Source organism: Phoca vitulina, unplaced genomic scaffold, assembly GCF_004348235.1.
Source record: "Phoca vitulina isolate PV1807 unplaced genomic scaffold, GSC_HSeal_1.0 scaffold2, whole genome shotgun sequence".
NCBI classification, from domain to species: Eukaryota; Metazoa; Chordata; class Mammalia; order Carnivora; family Phocidae; genus Phoca; species Phoca vitulina.
The window spans coordinates 53,392,675-53,418,150 of NW_022589705.1; the positions used below are offsets into that span (position 1 = coordinate 53,392,675).

The following is a 25,476-nucleotide window of genomic DNA, read 5'->3' on the forward strand; positions in this document are numbered from 1 at the left end:
GGAATAGGAAAATTGGTAGATTGTGAGCAATTAGAGACATGTTATGATCTGCCCATCGGCTGGGTCTTGGGAACTGGACCTGGCTTTTAAGAGATCATTAATTTCGTCTTCTCTTGCAGAAGTCCATATCCATATGGGGTAAGAATAATAATAATAGCATTATTATTATTATTATTATTAAGAGTCAACATTTACATACTGCTTACTATATTACAGGCAATACTCTTAAGTGTTTTATAAACATTAAGTCTTTTAGTCCTTGTAAGTGCCTCTGGAGGTAGGTACTACTCTTTTGCAAAAGAGAAAACTAAGGCACAGAGAAGGTAAAACCAATAGGTAACTGATAAATGAATTCATCAATCAGGCTGAGTCAAAAGCAGGCTCTCTATCTTCAGAGTCTTCACTCTCAATAAACCATGAAGACTCTTGTACAAGTCCTAGGAAACTCAGAAGCTTCTAGGATAGTGACTAAGCACAGGGGCTTTAGGCAAACCCACTGAGTTCCATGGCTGGCTCCACCCTTGGGCTTGGTGCTGAGCAGTCTGGATTTGAGGAGCTCAGTTGCTTCTGTCCTCTCCCCTAAGACCCGGGAGAGGTGTGAGATACAGATACAAAAGCAAGGAGACTCTTAAGTTCCAGGGAAAGGCATGATCCAAAGAAGCCCAGGGCCCAGCCCAGGAGGTAACGTATCACTGGTTGAGCACCTCCCCTAGCCCTTTAGCCCCTGTCCTTGGGGAAAGGCAGCAAGAGCTCTGGAATCATACAGGCCTAGATAGAAAGCTCTGAAACACCCTAGCTTTGGGAAGTTGGGCAAGTAACTAATTGCCCTTAACCTTAATTTCCTCATCTGTCAAATGGAAAAAAGAATTCTTTTGTATGGATTTGAGAGTTTATTGCCTATGAATCAGGGAACGGTTGTGCTTCTCACAGTTAACTGGAAGGCAAGAAGAATACAATGCAGGGTCCACGATCGAGAAGGTGAACACAAAGAAAGATGGTGGGGTGGAATGAGCATCCCAGTAGCTGAGTTAAATAACATAACCAAAATAACCTCCCGACTTGAGGCTGTAAGGGATCCATGCAGGTGGCACCTAATATGCCCCAGGCATGGGACTAAATGCTTTACATGGCTTATCTCATTTTAGTCTCCCAATAGCCCCACGATTTATGTTTTTATACCCACTTCACAAATGAGTAAACTGAGATTCAGAGACCTTAAATAAATTGTCCCAAAAGTTGGGCTTCTTTGAATCTTTGTTTCTGTTATGGGCTGAATTGCACCTCCCCAAACTCATATGTTAAATCCCTAACCTCCAGTACCTTACACTATGACCCTGTTTGGAGATAAAGCCTTTAAAGAGGCAATTGAGTTAAATAAAATGAGGCCGTTAGGGTGGGCCCTAATCCAATCTGACTGGTGTCCTTACAAGAAGAGGAAATTTGGAAACAGAAACACCAAGGATGGGCTAACACAGAGAAAAGACCATGTGAGGACGCAGTGAGAAAGTGGCCATCTACAAGCCAATGACAGAAGCCTCAGAAGAAGCCAAACCTGCTGACACCTTGATTTTGGACTTCTAGCTTTCCAAACCATAGAAAATAAATTTCTGTTCTTTAACCCCCAGTCTATGGTATTTTGTTATGACAGCCTACCTGCGTCCTCCTTCTAGCATATTCTGTACCCTCTCAGGTGAAGGAGATTATAGGATCCTTAAGGGAATGGCTATAATGATTGATTAAATGCTTCAGATCATGGGATTTAACCTTTGATTCTATAAGTCTGAATAGAGCTGGCACCTCAGCGCTATTCTAGTCTACATTTAAGCTGAGCTTGGGGGGACTTGTAGGGACTAACCAGATAAGAGAAGGAGAAGAGTGTCTCAGAGGGAAAAAGAGCAGTATGTGCCAAGACAAAGAAGCAAGCGTCGCAAGTTTGGAGAACTATGAACTATTGGTTATGGCTGGAGTATACATTTCACAAGCTGGAGAAAGGCAATGGGCTTGGGAAGTAAGCACCAGCACACTTTTGGTTTAAGCCTGTATGCTCATATAGAAACATGTCACCTATAATTAACTTCATCAAGATTACCAGGGTGTTTCTATGAAATAGCCCATCTTTTGTATGTTTGGTATGTTTAGGCTTCTGTTTCATTTTTTTTAATATATAAGACTTACTGTATAAAATGACTTATTATATAAAATGTCATCCACTTACTGTATAAAACATTATCCACTTATCAATCCGTGATTAAAATTCCAATGAGTAAAGACGCAAAAACCGCACCAGTAGCAAAAACTAATAAGCACTCTAGTGTCAAAATCTAGAAGGAATATCCACTAACTATAAGTAAATGGAATCTGGGAAAATCAGTGAGTTGGCACCCATGCTTTGCCCTGTCTACCTGTGAGAAGTACAGCTGACAGAAGATCTCTCATCCTTTCATCAGACTTCCCCTTGATTTGGAGGCCCCCAGTCTTAACCCACTAGAAAATGGCACAGGCACTGGTTTCTGTAGCTGCCTGAATACTGTTAGCCTGTGTCCGTCCCCACCCAAGGCTACACACACATAGGCTTACCCACACGCTGCTTTTCTGTACCTATGCAGAAAGCTCAACTTCCAAGAATGACGGAGCAGAAAGTTGGGGTGGGCAGGGGCAAACCTGGGTGTGATGTCTGCATTTGATGAGGCATAATTCCTGGTAATAAAGTCATGTGGGTTGCAGCAGAGGGAGGGAGATCCTGGTATTTGTATATGCTGAGTGTATCAATGATGACATACATGCTACTTTCATGTCTGATATGCAACCCATCTCTGAGGTGGTCCCAATGAAGGGCCACCAGGCATCAGTGAGGGTTGTCACTCATTCCTTGACTGTAGGGCTAAATGAGCAGGAAATAGGGCCAAGGGAAGTCTATGCAACTCATCTGTTGGGTTGTGCAGAATGTGAACAGTTCCTCATTTGACGGTGAATAGAGAAAACCCCAAATATGAGGCCTAATTTTAAAAAATACTGCAGAACATGGAGAGGCAATGACAATCCTGCAGACTCCAAATAGCAGCAAATTTTTTTTAATGATCTACTCTAAAAACTAGGAAACCTTTAGAAAGCCATTGGTGTTCTCTGTAGGCCTTATGGAGCCATGTCCTCTATTGAAACCAACTGGAAAGTAATAAGCATAACAAGCTATTAAAATGAAATTTAGAAAGCACTAAAGTGAACAGAAGAAACTAGAAAAAACTTAGTAAAACACGGACAATTTCAAGAAACGGAAGCTTCTATAAGCCAAATTAAGGGGTAATCAGGATCATAACTATGTGTGCTGATGTACATTAACTAGACTAATTGGGATCACTTCTCTATATATACATATATTGAATCATTATGTTGTATACCTGAAACTAATATTACATATCAATTATATCTCAATAAAAATTATGAGACAATCAAGGAAATCTGATTATTGCTAGATATTTGATGATATTAAGATATTTGTATTACATTTTTCGGTCAACAAACTTTTTCTTTAAAGGGCCTAATAGTAAATGTTTTGGGCTTTGTGGGTGTACAGTCTATTTCCACTACCCAACTATGTCACTGTAGCCTGAAAGCAGTGACAAACAACACTAACAAATGGCTGTGGTTGTATTCCAATAAAATATTAATTTTTTGAGAGAGCGAGCAAGTGTGAGTGGTGGGGGGAGGGGCAAAGGAGAAGGGAGAGAGGGAATCTTTTTTTTTTTTTTTTTTAAAGATTTTATTTATTTATTTGAGAGAGAGAGAATGAGAGAGACAGCACATGAGAGGGGGGAGGTTCAGAGGGAGAAACAGACTCCCTGCCGAGCAGGGAGCCCGATGCGGGACTCGATCCAGGGACTCCAGGATCATGACCTGAGCCGAAGGCAGTCGCTTAACCAACTGAGCCACCCAGGCGCCCGAGAGAGGGAATCTTAAACAGACTCCATGCTCCGTGTGGAGCCCAATGTGGGGCTCAATCCTATGATCTTGAGATAGGGACCTGAGCGGAAACCAAGAGTCAGACACTTAACCGACTGAGAAACCCAGGCACCCTCCAAGAAAATACTATTTACAAAAATAAAAGAGGTAACCAGGAATCAATAAAAAGTAAAACTAACATTAGAGAAAATCTATTACAGAATGTCAAACTTGAGAGGTTTCCACGAAATCTAAAAAAGAAAAACAGAGAAGAAAATGAGAGAGGATAGTAGACATAGATAAGAGGAAGAATAGAAATTGAACCTAAGAGGCCTTGACATTGTGGAAGAAGAAACTAGAAAAAATGGAACAAGAGCTAACAACAAAAGCCACAACTGAAAAAACTTTGCAGAGATGGGAAAAAAGAAAAAACCCTCTGTGTACAGATCGAAAGGACTCAGTATGACCAAGCTAAATGAAGAAAAAAAATGTATCCATGTCTATCCTGACAAAAGTTTTGTGTTTACAGAGACAAAGAAAATTACTTAAGGATGCAGGCCAAAACCAAAATAAAACTAAACCAAAGCAAAGGAAGGAAAACATTAATTTTAAATGAACCCAAATCAGACTGACCTCAAACTTCTGCAATAATGAATATCAGAAGACACTGGAGCTGTGTTCATGGGAAAAAATGTAACTGAAATCAAATGATATTACATTCACGTGTAAGGCCATATAATACAGTGGTTGAGCATGCAGGATTTGGAGTCAAACAGCCAGAGTTTAAATTCTGGCTACCCCATGGGGCGCCTGGGTGGCTCAGTTGTTAAGCGTCTGCCTTCGGCTCAGGTCATGATCCCAGGGTCCTGGGATCGAGCCCCGCATCGGGCTCCCTGCTCCGCGGGAAGCCTGCTTCTCCCTCTCCCACTCCCCCTGCTTGTGTTCCCTCTCTCGCTGTCTCTCTCTGTCAAATAAATAAATAAAAAATCTTTAAAAAAAAAAAAATAAATAAAAAAAAAATAAATAAATTCTGGCTACCCCATTGATCAGTGTGTCCTTGGGCAACTCATTTACATGTTTCATAGGATGGTTATCACGATTAAATGAGATAATGCACACAAAGTACTCAGAACGCTTACTAAAGATCATTTTAACTTAATAACCTAGTGGAAGTTAGAATTTGAACTCAGATCTGCCTGAATCTAAAATCAGGCTCACAGACCTTGTCCTCCAGTCCTGAACTCTCTGACTCAACACTGGGAGTTTGGCACTTGCTTCTGTGATTAGATTTATAGTGCCTGTTATGGTAACTGGAACCCATTCTCACATTTAAATTGTTACTGGCTCTTCGAAGGTCCTAGGGTAATATAAAGAATATGGAAGAAAGAAAAAAAATTAATTAGAAGGATCTCAAGGATTTCATTGGTCACATAAGTCCTATATACCATTTAAATCAGGCAGTGTCCAGGCTCAATACTTAACAAAATTTTTTCACAGTCTCCTCCCCCTACTATCGGTACTATTCAAGAAGGAACAGAAGAGTTTCTGGTGCTGTTAGTCCAGATGCCTTATCTCATATTTGATAACTCCTAACAGCTCTGAAAAATAAATGTTATGCAATATGGAACCATTGATGGATCTAGATTTTTGTTGTTGTGTTGTTGTGGCTGTTTTTCTAAGGGTCAGAAGATACTGCAGGCATAAGCCTGGACCTCCTAAGAGGACAGAATTGCAGCAAGCATCGAAGACAGGAGTTGGCTTCCACTGCAGCTCACTTTCAGATCTGTGCTGATATCAGACCTTTGCATGATTATTGATATTTCTCAACAGTGCTGCTTTTCCAACTTTCTTTTCCCTGTGTATCCCTTCAGCAGCTGATAGAGTCATCAGCTTATCAGGCTTATGATTCTGCATACCTACACCTTATCTATTCTTGTGCCCAAACTGACATGAAGCTCTGGAGGCCATATTTCCATACCAACCAAAGAAATTTTCTGACTTGAGATGTCATGCATAGGAAAAGTTTTATGAGGTATAAGCAAAACAATGAATCATTTTTATTTAAAGAGTAAAATCACATGACATTAGAACTCTTCTAGAAAATCCAGGGCTTTTATATCTCACAACTTGGGCTTTATAGTTGCTTGACTTCTGATGGGTAAGGAGGAGATAACAATACTGATCAGTTGCAGTTTGGTTGCTAGCAACAGAAACTGCCTTTTGTTAACATAAGCAAAAAGAAATATTTTGAAAGGATATGGAGTTATACACAAAACTGGGGGAAAATAAAACTTTGGGAAGAATCAGAACCAAAAATTAATGAGAGATACAGAGACATGGAATGGGAGAGAGGGAGGAAAGTAAGGAGGGATGAGTGGAGAAAGTGATAAATAGAGATTCATTAGACAAGGTGAGTCACAACATTGACCAGGGTAGGCTATGGGACATTGATTATAGTCCATCATCCCAGAGAACATATTTGTATATAAATGGAGGATAGATGCCAGGCAAGCAAATACAGGTGATTTTCACTACCAAAGTGTTCCTAAAGTACAAGTAAGCCTTCAATGACTCTCTGACTGTCCCACGTACACACATTGTTTAATGCAGTTGCTGCTTGGGGATTTCATTAAATATTGTCTATTTGCATTCAGAACCCATTTCTATATCCCCTATGTTTTTTCCTGTATTGAAATACTTCCCATTCTTGGGAAAGCTACAAAAAAAACATTTCTAACTCCCTTGACACCAAGGTTCTGGAACTGATTTAAGCTCCATCAGTGAGATGCAATTGCGTGTGATTTGAAAGGTGGAAGTTGTGGGGGTGGGGGCGGGGACATTTTAAGTATTTATTTATTTTCCTGAAGTAGTAGCAACTCCAGACCCTGGCACGCATCAGTTTTTGCAGTGGCCAGAACACATTTTGTACTGCCTAGTCACCAACCTCATAGTCAGGGACAACTGAGATGTCAGTCAGAATTTCCTGCAGTTTACTGGTCTCCAGAACTGGTGAGAACTAATCCTGAGCCTAGCAGCAGATGCCAACCTCCATTCTACTAACCCCTGCAATAATTGTGTAGGCACCTAATTTCCTATATTAAAGCCCTGTTCTAATAGAGACCTCTAAAGTAGTTTCTGTTTCCTGAATTATACCCTGAATGATACAAGTATCAAAAAGCTCCTCCAGCATAATACCCTCCAGTTCCATCCACATCATTGCAAATGGCAAGATTTCATTCCTTTTGATGGCTGCATAATATTCAATTGTATATATATACCACATCTTCTTTATCCCTTCATCTGTCGATGGACATCTTGACTCTTTCCATAGTTTGGCTATTGTGGATGGTGATTAACATAACATAATCAAAAAAATAAAATAAAAATAAAAATTCCTTCAGCTACAAAAAAAAAAAAAGCTCCTTCAATATCACTATCAATAGAAACTTCGACCTTTATTGCACATTCTTCCAGAGCTTTCTACATTGATCACCAATACTCTGTTTCCCTTTCTTGCACAGATGGCAGAATTTTGTTGAATTGTTGAGCAAAGTTTCTTCTGATTTGTCACATGATTTGCCTACAGGTGAGTTTTTGCGATTTTGTTCCTCGAGAGACCTCCCATTTCTCAGAGCTACTATTGACTCTGCTGCTTTGCTCCGGTGGTTTGCTTGTTGGGTTTTATCTCATTGCTCTCAGAAATGTAAATGGCTCAGCAGTGCAGAAAAAGTAAGAGTCAGAATTGTCTTACTGGCTATTCTTTTAGGCCAGTGGGCTCATTAAAGGCATAATTCTCCAAGTTGTATTATATCATGAAGCAGTCTCTAGTGAGAGCCCTTTCAGATGAATGCAGCACTTATAGAAGAAGTGGACATTATTTATTAGAACTTCAGTTGTACAGTCCCTTAGATCTAGGAACGCTACAGCTAGGTAATTACCCTACTGGCATCTCACCAAAAAAATAAAATTAAAGTAAAATAAAATAAAACAAAATAAAAGTTTAGTGTAGCATTTTTTGGTAAATGCCTCTAAAAACGGAAATAAACTTTTTTTAAAAAATTAAAAATAAGAATGGAAACAATGAGAAATCCTTCAGGGACAATTAAATTACAGTATATCAAATGATAAAGTATGCAGCTGTAAAATAACATGGCTGGCCTTGATACAGGAAGATTTCCAAGACATATTATTAAGTGAAATTATAAAGATTAATTTGGGCAAAATATTTAGCAATTAGCAAGTTTTAAATATGACAGGTGAAAAAATATGCATTGATACTAATCTGCTGTTGCAATTTCTCTATTTACTACATTCATCAACCATTTACTGATTATCTTTTGGATCAAAATACAAGGTACTGAAAGTTTGAGAGGAGGGGTGGCATCTCTGTTTGCATTTCAGCAGAACAAAAACCTTACCGGGTATTTCGAACAGGGAATTTACAACAGAGGATCAGGGGACTGGTTGCACAAGCATTAGATTGACAGAGCAAAAAGAGGATGGTGTGTGTATTCATTTCCTTAGGGCCGCCATAACAAAATGCCACAAACTGGGTGGCTTAAAATAACAGAGAGAGAATAGTTCTCACAGTTCTGGAGACTAGACGTCAGAAACCAAGGTGTCAGCAGGGCCATGCTCCTTCTGAAGGCTCTAAGAAAGAGTTCTTCCTTACCTCTTCCAGCTTCTGGTGGCTCCAGGCATTCCTTGGCTTATGGTTGCTTAATTCCACTGTCTGCCTCTGTCTTCACATGGCCTTCTTCCAACTCTGTCTCTTTTGTGTCTCTGTATCTCCTTTTTCATATAAAGCCACCACTATTCACTGGATTTAGGGCTCTTCCTAACCCAGAATGACGTCATCTTAACTTGATTACATATAAAAAGATCTTGCTTCCAAATGAGGTCACATTAACAGGTGCCAGTGGTAACTATGTTCAAAGACACAATTCAACCCATGACAGTTGAGGTAACCCAGAGCTTAGGAGTTATAGAAAGCAGCTCTCATCCTTAGGGCTGAGGGAACATAGTGAAAGGTGTATTATTAGCAGAATCTTGGTGAGTGCTACTACATAGTTGATTCTAGGATCTCCAAGAATATGCCAAGCAGCTAGAGAAAGAATTTTGAAGGAGATGCCACATAGTGGGTTACACCACGTAGTTTGAAACTCAGTGTTCCACAAAGGGGGCTGGTGCTTGGATTTCTGAAGAACACCATGTGGTCAATGTTGCACCTACTGAATGGGATGTCTGTCCTGTGGCTATTCTAAATTTTGAATTTTCACATTTGACTTGTGCTGAGAATGTTGAAAAACACTTCAGGAGTCTCCTTCAGACCCAAGAGTGAGATCCAGGAGGCTTCTCTGACAGCTCAAATCTTAGCAACAGCAGTAGCTCTCCCCCGATGCTGGACAGATACTAACAAACTCCAAAAACAAGAAGAGAGTACTTCTACTCTCCCCACAGTCTAATCTCCCTCCAAGCACCTCCCGTTTCTGGAATTTAGCCAGAAGCCAGTGGGCCAGGGTATCTGGGAAATGTAGTTGTAGCTCCCCAGCCCAGCATTATAGAAAAGAGATAGAAGGGATGTGCTAGAAGACAATAGGGTGATAAAAAGCGAGGGTTCATTTTTCATGATGTCATCTATAACTTCAGAGAACTCAGCTTTGTTGAAAAGACAAAACAAGGACATCAAAAGGTGATCACGACAAATGTCTAAACCAAATACTTTCTCTTTCTCTTCTAATATAAATCCAGGTCACTTGATGCATTCGTTTGCTAGAGTGGCTTAAACAACAGATGTTTATTTTCTCATAGTTCTGGAGACTAAAAGTTCAAAGTCCCAGTGTCAGCAAGTTTGGTTTCTTCCGAGGCCTCTCTCTCCTTGGCTTGAAGATGGCCTCTTTCTCACTGTGTCCTCACATGGTCTTTTATCAGTGCATGGACATCCCTGGTGTCTCTTTGTGTGCCCAAATTTTTGGCCTCATAAGAACACCAGTCATGGTGAAGATTGGTATCCTCATTTTAATGACTTCAATTGAACTGAATCACCTCTTTAAATGACCTGTCTCCAAATACAGTCACATTCTGAGATACTAGGGGTTAGGGCCTCAACATATGAATTTGGGGGGGACAGAATTCAACCCATAATGGATGACATAGAAAAGTGTATAAAAAGATGAGTCAAAGTCTCACTTTTGCAACTAAATAACCACCTTATATTGGAACACTTATTTTACTTCTCTTGGACTCATTTTTCTCATCTCTAAAATGAACCGAAAATATGAAATTAAAAAAAATACCTGCTCGATTGCTCTGATAGGGTGATTACAGGTATGACAGACAAAGTTTTTTAGGCAATATTGCACTCCACAGTGCAAAACAGGACTTTGGCGATACTTTTGTTGCATTGTTGTTGTGATAGCCTGTTGCTTACTGAGAAAGTTAATGCCTTGATCTCTTCCCATTTCTGTATTGTTGGAGCTATGATGATTAAGTGCTCCTAGGCCCTGAGAGGGGGCATTTTATTTGCCTGTTTTCTTGAAAGGAGGTACATTATAAGAAACTAAAGGCAGCTACTCCTTTTGGGTGTGAAGAATTGTGAATTTTTTCATTCCTGGGGCCTGTTTTCACTCAAAGATTCTTTAATAACCTGTTAACATGACTCATTTTTATATATACTGCCTTGTATCACAAACTTTATCTCATGTGGACCCCCAAGAATCCTATGAACTTGTTTTTTTAATGTACACACGATAGTCACATAAATACTTAGTGTCTGTGACTTAGGCTAAGGTCTAGAATGGACTAGTTTACAGCAGACCAAACCTCTTGGCAAGATCAACTAGAAGACTAGATAAAATACAAAACAACATCTCTTTGAAAGATATTATTTGGAATTCAAATTGAATACCAGAAAGAAAAGAGGAAAAAACCCTCTGGAAGAAGTTAACATCATATAAAATCTTGAGAATTATTTATACAAAATGTCCAGCATTCAGTTAAAAATAATCAGGAATGATACAAAACAGGACATGAATTTTCAAATAACTGTAATTAATATGTTTAAGAAAATGGATAAGATGGAGAATTTCAGCAAGCCATTTGAATTGATACAGAATTTATGTAAATTCTATATAGAATTTGCCTGAATGCACCAAACACTCCTCCCTCTAGATATATAGAATATCTAGAACTGAAAAATATAAAAACTAAAGTTAAAAAACTCACTATATCAGTTGAACAGAAGGTTGAGTGTAGCTGAAGAGAGGATTAGTGAACTAATCCTGAATATAGTTCAGTAGGAAATATCCAGATTGAAGCATGAAGGAACAATGAGGATAGAACATACCAGAAAAAGTGTATGAGACATATAGGAAATGGCAAGAATATCCAGTATACATCTAATGAAGTCACAGAACGATAGGAGGAAGAGAATAAAGCTGAAGCAGTATTTGAAGCAATTATGACTGAGAAATTTCCAAAAGTGATAAAAGATCTCAAGCCACAGATCCAAGAAGTGCTATGAACTCCCATGAAGACAAATACAAAAGAGCTTAGACCCCTCCAAACATGCTATGGTCTGAGGTCTAAAATAGTATTTCACAAAAATGAAGTATGGCTCCAACTTTGAATCTCTTCACTCTGGAGCCTGTGAGTGAGGAAGAGGAAGAAAAAGCAGGAAGCACAGAGCAGGGTTATAGCAAGGCTGCTAATGGGGGGAAATTGGAGGGAATAATCATAGCCTCAGAGGCTCATTGATCCCCTCGAACATCTCGTGAAGACAACACAGAAAAATGACTAAGAGTTTAACCTCCCTTTTATTAAGGAAAAAAAAATATCCATAGTAATTCCTACTTAGAACTATTTATATTGGAGGGACAGAAAAGCTAACTCAGTTGGTTTAGAGAATAGTTTTGGTTTATGTAAATAAAAAGTCTGGCAGCAGCAAGAGCTATAGGCTTTTTTGATGTAGTCATTAAAAATGTCAAAATCCAGGATCTGGTTTCTTTCTGGCTCTCTGCTCTGCTGTATATGGTGCTGACATCATCTTTAGGCTCTACATGGTGGTGCCTCAACTACTCCAGACACTTCTTCAATAACAAAATAGCTATGGTAGTCAAGGTCATCATATCTTCACAGCACATTCTTTTGGCTGGTCCTGCCCAGAAGGAGAGAATTTTACGAGTTGAGAAACTGTAGCAGATGTCTCCTCTAGTCTCAGAGCTTAGACTAAATTAAGTTTTATGTCCACCTTAGAACCAAGACTGTGATTAGGACACCATGATAGTCTTCAACTAATCAGAGACCAACCTCGGAGTTGGAACTGGGTGTCATTCTTACCAAACCACATCACTACAATGGGGAGGAGGGGTCCCCACAAAGTAAAATATAGTTGCTATCACTAGAAGGGAAGAATGAAGAGGACATTTGCCAGAGAAGAAATGAATGATGGAAGAAAAAAATAAATCAATTCCAGTCACATGCATGGCCCGTGAGGCCCTTCAGTTCTGTGAATACTTAACCTTCTCTTCCCTTTTCATCCTGCTTCAGCTAGGCTCTCCTCTCGGCTATTGCCTGAATGCACCAAACACTCCTCCCTCCCTTGTGACCTTTGCCTTTATGATAGCTTTTTCCTAAAATGCTCTTTCTGCAGACATTTGCATGGCTTTCTCCCATGTTTCTCAGGGCTCTATTTGAATGTCACTTGGAGAGGCCTTGGGTGAATTCCCTCCCTAAAATAGCAACTGCCAAGATTTTCTACCCCCATAATTGGCTTTAGCTGTGTTTCTAGCACTTATCACTACTTGACATTACATATCTCTCTGTTTGTCCTCACCACTGGAATGCGCACTCCATGGGAAGATTCTGTCTTATTCATCGTTGTATCACAGTTAGCATTTAAGGAATGTTTGTTGAGTAAGTGAATGAATTAGAATCCAGACCTAACCCTACCTCTGTTGTCTTAAGCAAGAAACTGAACCTGGTGTTGCCTTGGTCCCCTCATTTGTAAAATGCAGATAATTTCAACCTCACAGGGTTATTCTTTAGATTAAGAAAACCTGTGAAAAATGTCTGGCATATATAGATATTTAACATATATTTGTTTCCTTCTCATAAAAGTTTCATTCACTAGGTCCAGTGAGGCCAGAAGTCTTTATTTAAATCCGTTGTTTTCTCCTGTGGCTTCACTTTAGAATTACCTAGGGAATTCTTTAGAAGTCCTGAGCTGGGTTCTCACCCCTCGAGATTCTGATTTAATTGGTCTGGTGTGCCGCCCAAGTACTGGTAATTTTTAAAGCTCCCCAGGTGGGGGCACATTAGCAGCCTGTGCTGAAGACCACTGATTTCAAGTCATTAATGGGGTGGGGGGGGAAGGGATGGGAGGGCTGGCTGTGTGACTATCAGAATCCACTGGAAGCCCTGTAAAACCTGGCCCTTCCAACACCTGGAAATCTCTAGAAGCCAGCTTGGCTTATTTCCTCCAGTACAAATCATCAACTGGCAGACTAGACAGATGGTTATTATTTATCCTTCCTGCTGTGTTAGAAAGAAAAAAAAATTAACTCTGCCTCGGGTTTCTCAAACCATTTTTACATGTGCAAACCATTACCTTTTTATGTGCTCCTAGGTATTAGAAGAGAGAAAGTGAAGCTGAAGAGAGACCAGGGAGACTAGCATGTATTTTCTCCTAATGTAACTTTGAGAAGTGCAGATACCAGAGAGAAACTGGCCTGGGACAAAGACTAGGTTCTAGATCTTATGCTAAAAGGGATAATGTACAGGAACAGTGCCCAGAAAACTGCTCGGCACAGGATAATTAATGTTAAGTCTTCTCTTCTGGGGAAGCTAGATTCGTTTAAGATCATATAATAATGATAACACAGTAACAGATAATAATTCCTCACACTGAGCATCTTCCCTGTGTTAAGTATTTTTGGTCGGTAACTTTTTTTTAATCTCCACAATCTGCAAACTGCTGGTTCCATTTTCACAACTGACAAAATTAGGATCTGAAAGGTTGCAGCTGGTAAAGGGAAGAATCAGTATTCACATTCAGGTCTGACACCAAAGTTTATCTTATATGCCATATACTGCTTCTAGAATCCTTTTAACTCTCAACCTTGATAATTCAGAGCAATTGGAACCTTTTTTCACCTGCAGCAACCAGAAAGCTTTTCTTTCACATACTGGGTGAAATAAACTGGGGCCAGGGCTACTAGGTGATGATGGGTTCCCATGACAAATTTTCAGCGATTAAAACAGATCTGCCTTGAAGGGGCTGCCTTAACTGGCTATCATGATTCTCATTAAGCATCTATTAAGTTTTACTCTATATAGCATCTGGGTTAGGGATGGGAAGATAAAGAAATGCAGAGAAAAAATTTTCCTTCTGTAGGGTCTGAAAAGGAATTGGGAGAAATAGAAATATATATTCAGTGACTTTAATTTCTAAACTCTATCAGGGCAATGGTCATTCATGTAGTCTACAAGCATGCACTGAGTACTTATTCTAATGCTGGGTGCTGGGGCTTCGGATATTATGAAGTCACATTATCTTCATCAAGAGACTGGGGGGAGATTCATAATGATTCATAGGTGAAATATTAAAGGTGCAACAAAGGCTTTTTAATCTGATATGTAAGTTAATTTACATGAACATCCTTATATAGATGACACTATTAGTTAACATTTATTGAGCACTTGCTATGTTCCAGGTGTTTGCTTTACAGTTTCTAGCCCATTTAATCCTCACAATAATCTATGGGTGGCATTAGCCACCTTTTACAGAAGTGGAGACTGAGACACAAAGAGGACAAGTAACCTGCCCAAGGTCACGCATAGAGAAAGGAGCATAGAGAAAGGAGCCAGGACTGATTCAAGCCCAGGGCATCTGCTTCAGGGCCTCCACTCTCCACCACGATGTTACACTGCCACTCTCCACCTTTTAAAAAAACTTACTGATTGAACCATCTTTATTGAAAGCAGTGAGAAGCAAAATGCCTTTGTTAATGGCATACTTGAATTATGCACTAAATACAGAAGCTGAAGCTCCCAGATATCTGTACTGTGTGGTCGTTGCATGGATTTGTAAAATAAATGAGTAAGTCACCAAAGGCGCTAGTGACGAATGAATGACACCCATCATAAGCCTAAGAGGACCTGAGCAGAAGCTCTTCATGTCTTTTTCCTGGATCCTAAGGAAATTTCTATTCATAAGGCAGCAGCCTGAGCAAGTAGTACCTGGGCTGGAGACTCCCCGGGGTTAGGGATAATGGTCAAACCTCTTCCGGTACAGCACCTCTGAACATTGAGAGGAGTAAGGAAGGGGGGAGACAAAGCTTTTACCTGATCCTTCAGGCACATACCTGTGTGGAGAGAGGGGCAGAAGTTCCTGCTTTTCTGGAAAGAGGCAGAGCTATGGAAAGAGGCCCCCTTGCCACTCTCCAAACTGTAGAAAGCCTCCTTATGCAAGGTGGTTCTATAGGCTGTTGTCTTTGCTTATCTGGAGCAAGCTGTAGTGCAGGGGCCACTGCCAGCATCACTTCTACTTGGAAACTCCTATTCATCCCGCAGGCCCCCAGTTTAAGTGTCACTTCCTCCAGCAAGCCTTCCACGATCCTCCCCAGCTCCTGCCCCATCTCAAAATAAGCGCAAATATTTTCACCTTTTCCTGGGTTGTGTTTATGGTTGTTGGTAACCAAATAATAATTTTGAGTAGACATTTAGCATCTACTTGCCCTCTGTGAGTTCCACCACGCAGGTACCAGAGCTTTTATCTACCAGTGTCTCCCTATCACCTAACACAGTGCCAACCGCATAATGGAGCCTCCACATTCTCTTGGCCTGGGTGCATACGTGTTGGTGCTAACATGAGGAGACCAAACTAAACCCTTCCATTTTCTTCTTTCTTGTCCAGGAAAGAATGCAAAGAAAACCTCTGGCACTGCAATGCAGGCTGAAGTCCCTGAGATGTCTCCAGGCAAAACAGAACATATGGTAGGCACCTGGCTACACAGAGCTGGAGGAAGGGCTTTGCCCATCCTTTGCCTTCTCTTCTCTGAGGCTGTGTGGAGCCCTCCCTTCTGGGTTTTTGATTTCCACCCAACACCTTGATATCAGGCTCTCTTTGACTTTGAGACTCTGCTCCAACAGAGAAGGAGGTAGAACTCTTGAGAGTGTGTGGGTTGGTTTCTGTCCCAGCTGGTATGCATGCAGAAATCTCTCAACGTGCGGTGATGGGCCCACCTTCTGCCCCAAGAAACTGGACTTGTGGCAGTCCAGTTTCCAAAGCCTGTGACCAATCCACCAACTGCCATCAAAATAAAAGATGGTTATGAGACCTATTTTAACATCTTAAGCCCAGCTTCCAGAAACTGAGGGTGACCTTTTCCCCAGACATCACATTTTAAAATGTAATGGGCTCTTTGATTTAAAAAAAAAAATCTGGCAAGCAGTAAAATCCGTTTTAATATTCCCAGCACTTAGCCAAAAGAAGATGCAGACAGAATTGAAAAACAGCCTGAGTTTTTCTGTTGTTGTTTTTTAAATGCCCGGATTAGAACATAATTCATCTTAAAATGACGGGAGGCCTCTTCATGCACTTCACACTTTGAAATATTTTAGAAAATAGTATCCATTTTGGCAAGCCTCTTGCCACGCAAGAAACAACAGCAAATGCTTTTCTCCTTGAGTGTTAAGTCTGTTGTGAATAAGATTATAAAAAATATACTTTGCTCTTTTATTTTGCCTCTTGTTTGAGGATTTTACTGTATCTCTGCAATAATTGATTCTTCTCACATTCCTCTATAAGCAGCATTCATTGCCCCACTTTTAGAGAGTGAAATTGAAGCAGAAGTTTGGTAAAGCACATTTCCTCTTTTCCCAGAGAAAATTGTTTATTCATTCCCTTATTCGTTCGGTTAACATGTCTTTATAACCAACTATGTGCCGGCCACTAACCAGACCTTCAAGGTCCACAAATGACTAACTCACAGGTCCAGTCTCTACATCTCTGGTAGAGGAGAGAGATACTGTAACAGTCATAATATCCTCTAATAAATGCTGTGATGGATAAAGGGGCTACAAGGAATCACCCCTCACCCCGCCTGGGGCTTTGGGAAAGGCTCCCCACAAGACGTGAAATATGAGTTGGGTCTGAGTAGAAGCCCAACCAATCAAGACATGAGTAGTAAGAAGGGTTCTCACGACAGAGAACGGCATGTATAAGGCATAAAGGCATCATACAGCTTCATTTTTTTTCTGGTTTTATGTGGCTGGAAAAAGATGAGAGAAAAAAATGCATACATAGGGCTGAAAGAAGAGAAGCAAGAACAAGAACTTGAATGGTCTATGTGCCAAGTAAGGAATTTGGACTTTATCCTGATACAGTGGGACCAAACAAATAGAGTGTGTTACTTACTTACTTACTACTTACTTAGTTGAGCCTAATTCAGGTCCATACAAAGCCCCCTTTCCCTGCCTTTAGTGGTCAAAGAGAATGTTGAACTATCTGAAAGAATACAAAAATTTATTGAAAATCAGTTTCTCAGATCCAAGGACCTCTTTGAATTCTCTAAAATCATCCACCCAACTCTATGCAAATGTACATTTAGCTGGGTAGATTATCTAAAGTATTCATCGGATTTCTAAAGTGGTCCAAAGCTCTAAAAAGTATAATAATCTTATACTTTAGGAAAACTTTCAGCTGTTTCTCAAAATTGATTTTATCAAAGTGGAATTCTTTTATATTATCTCTTATAATTTACTGGTTGCTGGTTATCCATATGGTTACAATTTCATGTAGCATTCTATTCTTTCTTTTTTTTTATGTATTTGTCAGAGAGAGAGAGCACAAGCAGGGGGAGAAGCAGGCAGAGGAAGAAGCAGGCTCCCTGCTGAGCAAGGAACCCGCTGTGGGACTCAATCCCAGGGCCTGGGATCATGACCTGGCCGAAGGCAGGCACTTAACCAACTGAGCCACCCAGGTGTCCCAGCGTTCTATTCTTTCAAACAAACAGTTCTTCACATTCCCCAGCAGCAGCTTAACGCATGTTTGTTAACAAACTCAAAACTTAGTGTCTTATTGCAATTTCCATTCTTTAGAGCTATGGGATTTTCACAACTTATATGTGATGAGAAGTTTGAGACAAAGGTACAAAACGAGAAATTCAGATATTTGAAAATTGGGGGAAGCACAGATTTATAGAAGTTAGAGACATAATTCTACGGCAAATTAGTTAAGATTATTTGCATTGAGATGAACAGAACCAACTCTACCAATTTAATACATTGGAAGGATAGACAAGCATATTATGCTACCTAAGGACAGAACCGTAACAATGAACTAAAATCAGAAACTTGGACAACATCATGACTTCCTGTATCTTTTCTCTTCTCTCTGCTGTCAGCTTCATATCCTCTATCTGCCTATCTTTCCATCTGTCTGTCTTTCTCAGCAGATCATTTTTTTCTCATTTCCAATACACAGAGTGGAAAACCTGTTAGAGTTCCTACATCTTACACAGAATGACCTCTGTTTTTCTATCTTTCTGTCTTTATCTCTCACAAATAGTTCCAAAACAACTGGACAGTATGTTTATTGGTCCATTTGGCATTAGATGCCCAGTCCTACACCATGTACTTGCATACATGGCGATTCTCTCCCCAGCCATGGAGATAGGGAGGATGGGCAATTCCTGGAGCAGTCGGATTGGGCAGATCAAACAGGCAATGTCCGCTCTGTCTCTTCATGGTAGGTGACAGGATGTCTTACATGGTGCAGCAGGGACTCATCTGTCTACTTGTTCTAAAAGCATCTCATTTTGTGCTGGACATGGAGTTAGAATACCAAAATGAGCTAGACGTAACCTCTACACCCTCCTTCTAGTTTTGTGTCTACCATTGATTATATGATCTTAGTAAGTCCACTCCCTAGGCCGCAGCCTATTCTTAAAGGAATAGGAATGACAGAACACAGAGGTGCTTTATGGTTTGTTAGAATGAGCCCATGAGCCTAAGATAATATCAGTATTATTTCAATCACTTTTTGTCAACAATCGCACACATGATGCAGAGGTTTTCCCACCAAGAAGTTATAAGCATTGCCTGAAGCCTATCCCCTGTGTATCCCACTAGTACAAAACAGAGTAGAATGTCATGAAAAGTCTCAGTTACAAAAACCTTTGTTTTGTGTAAATCAGAAATGTAAACTGAAAAAAGTCATGATTTCACCCTTCCCTTAAAAAAAAAAAAAAAAACCTCAACATAGTAGTTTATATCCAGCAAGAATTGGCAGATATGGTCCTATGGCACTGAGAATTTGAAACACATCCTCTAACTCTACAAAGCCAGACTTTGCAATAAATCTTGCTAGCTGTGTGGCCTCATCTTTGGCCAAGAGACTGGAGGAGCTCTGTGTGGTGAATGTCTTGCCAGTGAGATGCCTGTGTTGTTTTGGTAGAAAACTCCAGAAGAGGAGCCGCAACCAGAAAACCCTCCTGCTGAGATTTCAGCTCCCAAAGATCCCCTGAGTGCTGTGAAGGTCAGGCCAGTCTCACAGCCTCTTGTGAGTCCAACGATGAAGAACAAATCTGAAGAATATGAGACATGGATCGACAGGTTCAGGAAACTGGAAAATGCCCTCTACCTGTGTGATCTGAGTAATACAGGTGAAGTGAGAACCTTAGAGCTGATACGCCTTTCTATTTGTGTTCTAGTCTGGAAGTGGACACCTCCTTTTCTTTCACTTCTTAACAAATACACTTTGTATACAAACCATGTGCACTGGCACTGGGAGCACAATTGGGAAATACAAAGATGAATCAGAATCAGACATGAATCCCCTACCGGGTTACTCACAGTCTCTTTGTGTCTTTGATCCTCCTCCATTCCACTACTGGTGTCTAACCTATAAACCAATATTGTAACTACCAGCTGAAATCCTCAGCGTGCCCACTGACAGGCTGAACTCCAAACTCCTTAGCAAGGCAAAAGCTGGTTCTGTCCACCTGATCAGTCTCTTTTCCTTCAACTGGTATTCTCTCAGCATATCCTACCCTATCATAATGAATAACTTGCCTTCCTCAAACATGCCATGCTTTCTCCTGTGGTTGCTCCTTTCCTCACACTGTTATCTCCATCTGAGCTGTCTGCCCCTCCTCTTTCTACCCCACCCCTGCCAACACCCCATCTTGTCCACCTGGCTAGCTCATGCCTAAACATGTTTTAGGTTAGAACTCAGGCTCTGAGACTCCCAAAATTTCCCCAGACAAATCTAGGCTAACCTTTATCTGGCCTCCTAGAGTTCTTTAACAATCATTATCATATTTGATATATTTTTTTCATTTGGGGACATATTACAGTCTTACCAGTAGACTATATTTCTTTTTTCGCCCTTGCACCTTGCACAATTCTGTTCAACTTTTTCTTTTTGAGGGAACGAAGAAAGGAATGAATGTAAATACATAAATAAATCCAAGATGGAAGGTAATAAATACCATTACAGTGTGCAATGTGGGCAGAGAAAGAAGTATTCCTTCTTAGTGAGGTGATCAGGGAAGGTTATATTAGTGTGAAATTAACCATTAAGGATAAAGTGCAGTTTACAAAGGAATGAAATAGGCCTTTCTGGCAAAGGTGTACATTAGCCAAGCAAAGTGTTATGTGTGAAGCTCAGTGCAAGAAGTTTTGATTAGAAAGAATATAAGGGCTATTAAGAAGAATGTTAAATGATAAAGGTAGAAATATAAGATTCCAGATCTAGGAAGATCTTAGATGCCAGACCAAAGAATTTGGATTTGGTTCAAAAAGAGTGAGTAGCACTAAGAGTTTCTAAGAAGGGAAGTGGTATGATGAAGTTGTATTTCAGAAAGATCCTTGATGGCTGTGTGCAGATTGAAGGAGAAACTGAAAGTAGGGAAAGGAGTAAGGATTTTCGATGTCCAAGTGAAAATGAAGTCCAGAACAAGGTCAGAAACCTGGGGAAGAGGGAGCAGATACAAAAGCACATGGACTGAAATGGTGGTACTTAATTATGTTCTGTAGTTATGGTGAGTTAGTGTGTTATATGTGGAGGATAAAAACATGGAACCCATGTTTAGAGTAGAAGGGTGGTTGCCGGGGAAAATGGGAAACATTGGTCAAAAGACACAGACTTTCAGTTAGAAGATGAATGAGTTCCAGGAATTCAACATACAGCATGATGACTCGAGTTAACAATGCTGTGTTGTATACTTCAAAGTTGCTATGACAGTAGAGCTTTAATGTTCTCACCACCATAACAACAACCACAATAAAATGGTAATTACATGTGATAAAGGATATGTTAACTAACCTTATTGTGTTAAACATTTCCCAATATATACATGTATCAAATCATCACATTGTACACCTTAAACTTATATAATGGTATATGTCAATTACATCTCAACAAAAAAATAGTGGATACATTAGCACTCTCTAGAAGTAATCACTTAACAGTAGCAATGCATTTTCATTCTCTGTGTGTTTCTGTTTCATTTTGTTTTGAATTTCCAAAGCACTTAACTCTAGACCACATAAAGTATAACTACCATACAATACCTAAGAACTTCTAATAATCATACTAAAGAGAGGGGGAGATGAAAATTTTAAATGAAAAATTCATCTAATTTATTAAACTTATTAAATGTGTACAAAAAAACATCAGGTGGAGAGGGAAGACATTTCTAAAGAAACAAACGCTGAGTTGCAGTGATGGATGATGGATCATAAACTTAGTTGCTAAGAGACTCCCCAATGACGGGGACCTTTCTCATACTTCTAAACTGTTCTGAGGAAAAACAGAGTTTTGTTGACTTTGGAGGCAGATCCGGCAGATTTGAAATGCCTCTCTCATGGCCTCTTCACTATTTATGCCTGTTTTCTCTGTTTCTATGAAATTCGTTAGTTCCTCGTCAGCCAGGGAATGTGTCAGCCTGATCTGGGAACATCTATAACTATCTTTAATGAGGAAAGAAGCTTAACTGAGGTCATTTAGTTGGTTTATTAACCACAGAATTTAGCTGACCACCACAGGCTCATTCGAGACACTGAGCAGATGATACCTACTTTGCCTATTGATGAATCAGTGTTCTTTATTATGTGCAAGGAAATATGTAGGCCAGGGTGTTCTTCATTCAGGGTGAAGACAGACCATCCATCATCAAATTAGTGTTTCTGGGAACCTACTCTGTGCTTATGTCCTAACAGGGGTTGTCAAGAAAATATCCTTGAGGAGAAAGAATAAGAAATGACTGTGAATAACTGGTCATGTTTTCTAAAGAAAGAAGGGCGGTTGGGATAAATGTTTGGGTGAATGGTAGATTTGGAATTTTCCCAATGAACTGAAGGCTAGATAGAAAATGTTTTCCAGTTCAAGGAGGCAGAATGCAGTGAGAGCCCTCAAGGACATTCTTTGCATGAGTCTGGACTTTACACACAGTCAATCACTAACTCCTCACATCAACCACATGCTGAAGGGATTAATGGCCTTATTTACGGAGGAAAAAGCCAAGCTCGAAGTGGTAAAAGACAAGCCAGTGGGAAATGGAACCATAATTCAAACCCAGTTCTATCGGACTTCCCACTACACTAAACTCCCGTGACATACCAGAAGGAACACGAGGTTGTGCTTGTTGCTTCGTCGGTTGTGTCTTTGTTTGTTTTTACTGGAAGACTTAGATTCAAGTCCAGACTTGACTAATTGCTGAGCCCTGAAAGCCAGTTATTTATATTCTCTGAGGCTGTTTCCTTATCTATAAAATAAGACTGATAATAATAAAACATATCTCCCCGCTGGGAGAAAGGATCACATGAGATTTGAAAGTTCTTTGCACACTGTAGAATGAAGTGGATGTTAAAGAGGTTCTTCTTCTTATTCCTTTCATTTTGGTTCTGGTGGGATAAGAACAGGCTTTTCAGCACTAAGATGGATTGTAAGGGTTATTCTATGCAGCTGTCCTGGGCAGCCCCTAATGACAGTAAATTAGACAGATACAAATTTCAGTCAATGAACTTTTGTTTGACGCTAGGAATCCTCTACCAATGGTAAAGCTTAGAAGATAGTAGAAAATTCCCCTACACACATCAGCAGTGATTCCTACATGTTATCTTTTTAACACTACTTTTAATTTTTAATTAAAATATAAACTAAATTTTATGCAGTTAAAAATTTTCTTCTTATTAAGACACTCTTATTTATTTTGAATAATATTCGTGCTATAACTATTATAATCATCCTATAATAATGCTTGTATTAATGAGTGCTTAATAGTTCTGGACACTGTGCTAAGCTTTCATTATTTTATTGATTTTCATACAGTTTAATTATCCCTATTTTAAAGTTGAGGAAACTGAGGCTCAGAAAGTTAAAGTACCTTCCTCAGTCAGAGACTTACTCCAAAGTCCATGACTTATATTTCCAGAGGCAGAATATGAGGAAATGTCTTGAGGGATCTAACCTAGACCAGACCAAGAGCAGCCACCCAATGCAGAGAAATGCAAAGATGCCAACTCACAGATTGGCCAACTCAGAGAAAGATATTTCTAAAGAGGAAAAGATCAACAACATTCTAATAGAAGAGAGAGACAATAAACAAGCCTACACAGAACAGAAAATAAACAGAGATGGGATGGGATGGAATGGGACAGAATAGAACTGAATAGAATAAATCACATGAGGACCCCGCCTGTCTGTAGCCCACTGTTAAGAACAGCCATCACAGAAAATTAGCTAGTGCCTCAGTTTCTCCCTCTGGAAAATGAGTTGTGAGGATTACATGAATCACTACTGGTACAATGTTTGGAGCCATGCCTGAAATGCAGTAAATGTTATATACACATATAAGTATCAGTCACTATTGTGATACTCTAGCTAATTTTCTGCATATCTTACCGTCTCGGCTGGCTGGGGATCTTCCTGAGGTAAAAGGTTCCTCCTCTAAATCTTCTCTATTCCTAAGCATTGTATCTGACATATATGAGCTCCCAATTAGCGGCTTATGAATGAGTTATTTATCTTTGCTGATGCCACGTTCTCCACTTAAAACTCCTCTCTGCAACTACCCAAATCCACCTACCCTTAACTTGGAAAGCACCGTGGCATTGATACATATGATGCATGGGTACCAGGGCATACCCTCTGGTGATCACACTACCATCTCTATTACACAGATGTAGACTCTGAGCCATGAGAAATGAGATGATTTACCTGTGATCACACAGCAAGCAGGAGGGAGTCACAGTAAATACATTTCCAAAAATGCATAAAATGAGCTGTTTGAATCCTGCATGTTTAGGAGCATGTTTGGCTACTTCAATAAGATAAAAAATTAACCAGAAAAATTAGAAATTGATTTTAGCAGGCACCCCGCCTGTTTTAAAAATTAGCCTTTAAAGTTTTATGGCCACAAAGAATAAGCCTAAATTACTTTAAGAAGCTGAAAGTGTCAAAATATTAGCATTTTGTTTTTACTCAGAAGTCATTCAAGCTAATATAGATTTTTTTTTCTCTTTTTTGCTTTCTCCATCCTCTTTTCAAATCTTCCCACCCACCCACCCACCCAATCCAATCACAGGAGTTCTGGAGAAGGAAAGGGCCAGGCGCCTCATTCACAACTACAATCTCATTTACAACCTGTCCCTGAGCCCTCGGAAAATCGACCAAGCCTTGAGGAGATTCCGTGCGGGAGAAAATATGCTCTTGGAGCCAGCACTTCGGTACTTAAAGGAGCTATGATAACAAGCCCATATTGTGAGAACAGATGTTTCCTTTATCTTCCTTTTTCCCAGACACGTGTTTCTCCCCAACCTGAGTGAGGCCAATACAGGGACTGGAGATGGTTTGGACTTGGACTTCTTCTCTGGCTATGATCCTTCCTCATAAGCAGCTCAGAGTGACCCGAGAAAATGGGGTTTCATCTCCCGAGGTGGCAAGAGACCAATTTCTTAAAGTCCCCTTCTATTCTAATAAAGCTCCTTATTAACATTATATGAATTTTTTTCTATATTGCTAATGAAACTTTGTTTTTGCAAGCCCTGCAATTCCATAGAGTAAAAAATATGCTAGATATTGTTGTCAACTCCCAAGAATGCCTGTCACAGAAGAGACCTAGATATATCATTTTTGGATGAGTAAACTAGCCTTTCCTCTAGTCACTATTCTAGGAAGGATATCCACATTATAAGAAAAATAAAATTATTAACAATATATTAAGACTAAGGGTAGGAACAGAATTCCAAGTGAGTTTTCTGAATAAGTGAGATATTTTCTCTAGTACAAACCTAGATGATATTACACTGTCCCCAAGGATATTTTCCCAGAGTATTAGATAGGAGTTTTAATGATTGACACCTGGGACAAAGGGTTCTGGAAATAGGTAACATCTTTGCTCTCTCTGGCAGGAAAATCAAGCAAAACTTTCCACAAGTTCCCATAGTTCTTCTATCCAACTTTGCACCTCCCACAGAACACACACTCACATGCACATCACACCACACAGATAGCATGAGCTCACCGAAGGAATA

The 25,476-nt window shown here is 39.9% G+C and overlaps 1 protein-coding gene across 1 annotated transcript in view; it reads left to right on the forward strand.

Moving 5' to 3' along the window:
• Nucleotides 1–24,688, forward strand: part of CUNH1orf87 (chromosome unknown C1orf87 homolog) — a 76,158-nt gene extending 51,470 nt beyond the window's left edge. Inside the window, exons 8-11 of the mRNA XM_032416646.1 lie at nucleotides 7,458–7,522; nucleotides 15,851–15,930; nucleotides 19,394–19,601; nucleotides 24,528–24,688. Of these exons, the coding sequence (XP_032272537.1) occupies nucleotides 7,458–7,522; nucleotides 15,851–15,930; nucleotides 19,394–19,601; nucleotides 24,528–24,688 (514 nt within the window). The remainder of the gene's footprint in view (nucleotides 1–7,457; nucleotides 7,523–15,850; nucleotides 15,931–19,393; nucleotides 19,602–24,527) is intronic.
• Nucleotides 24,689–25,476: the final 788 nt, after the last annotated feature.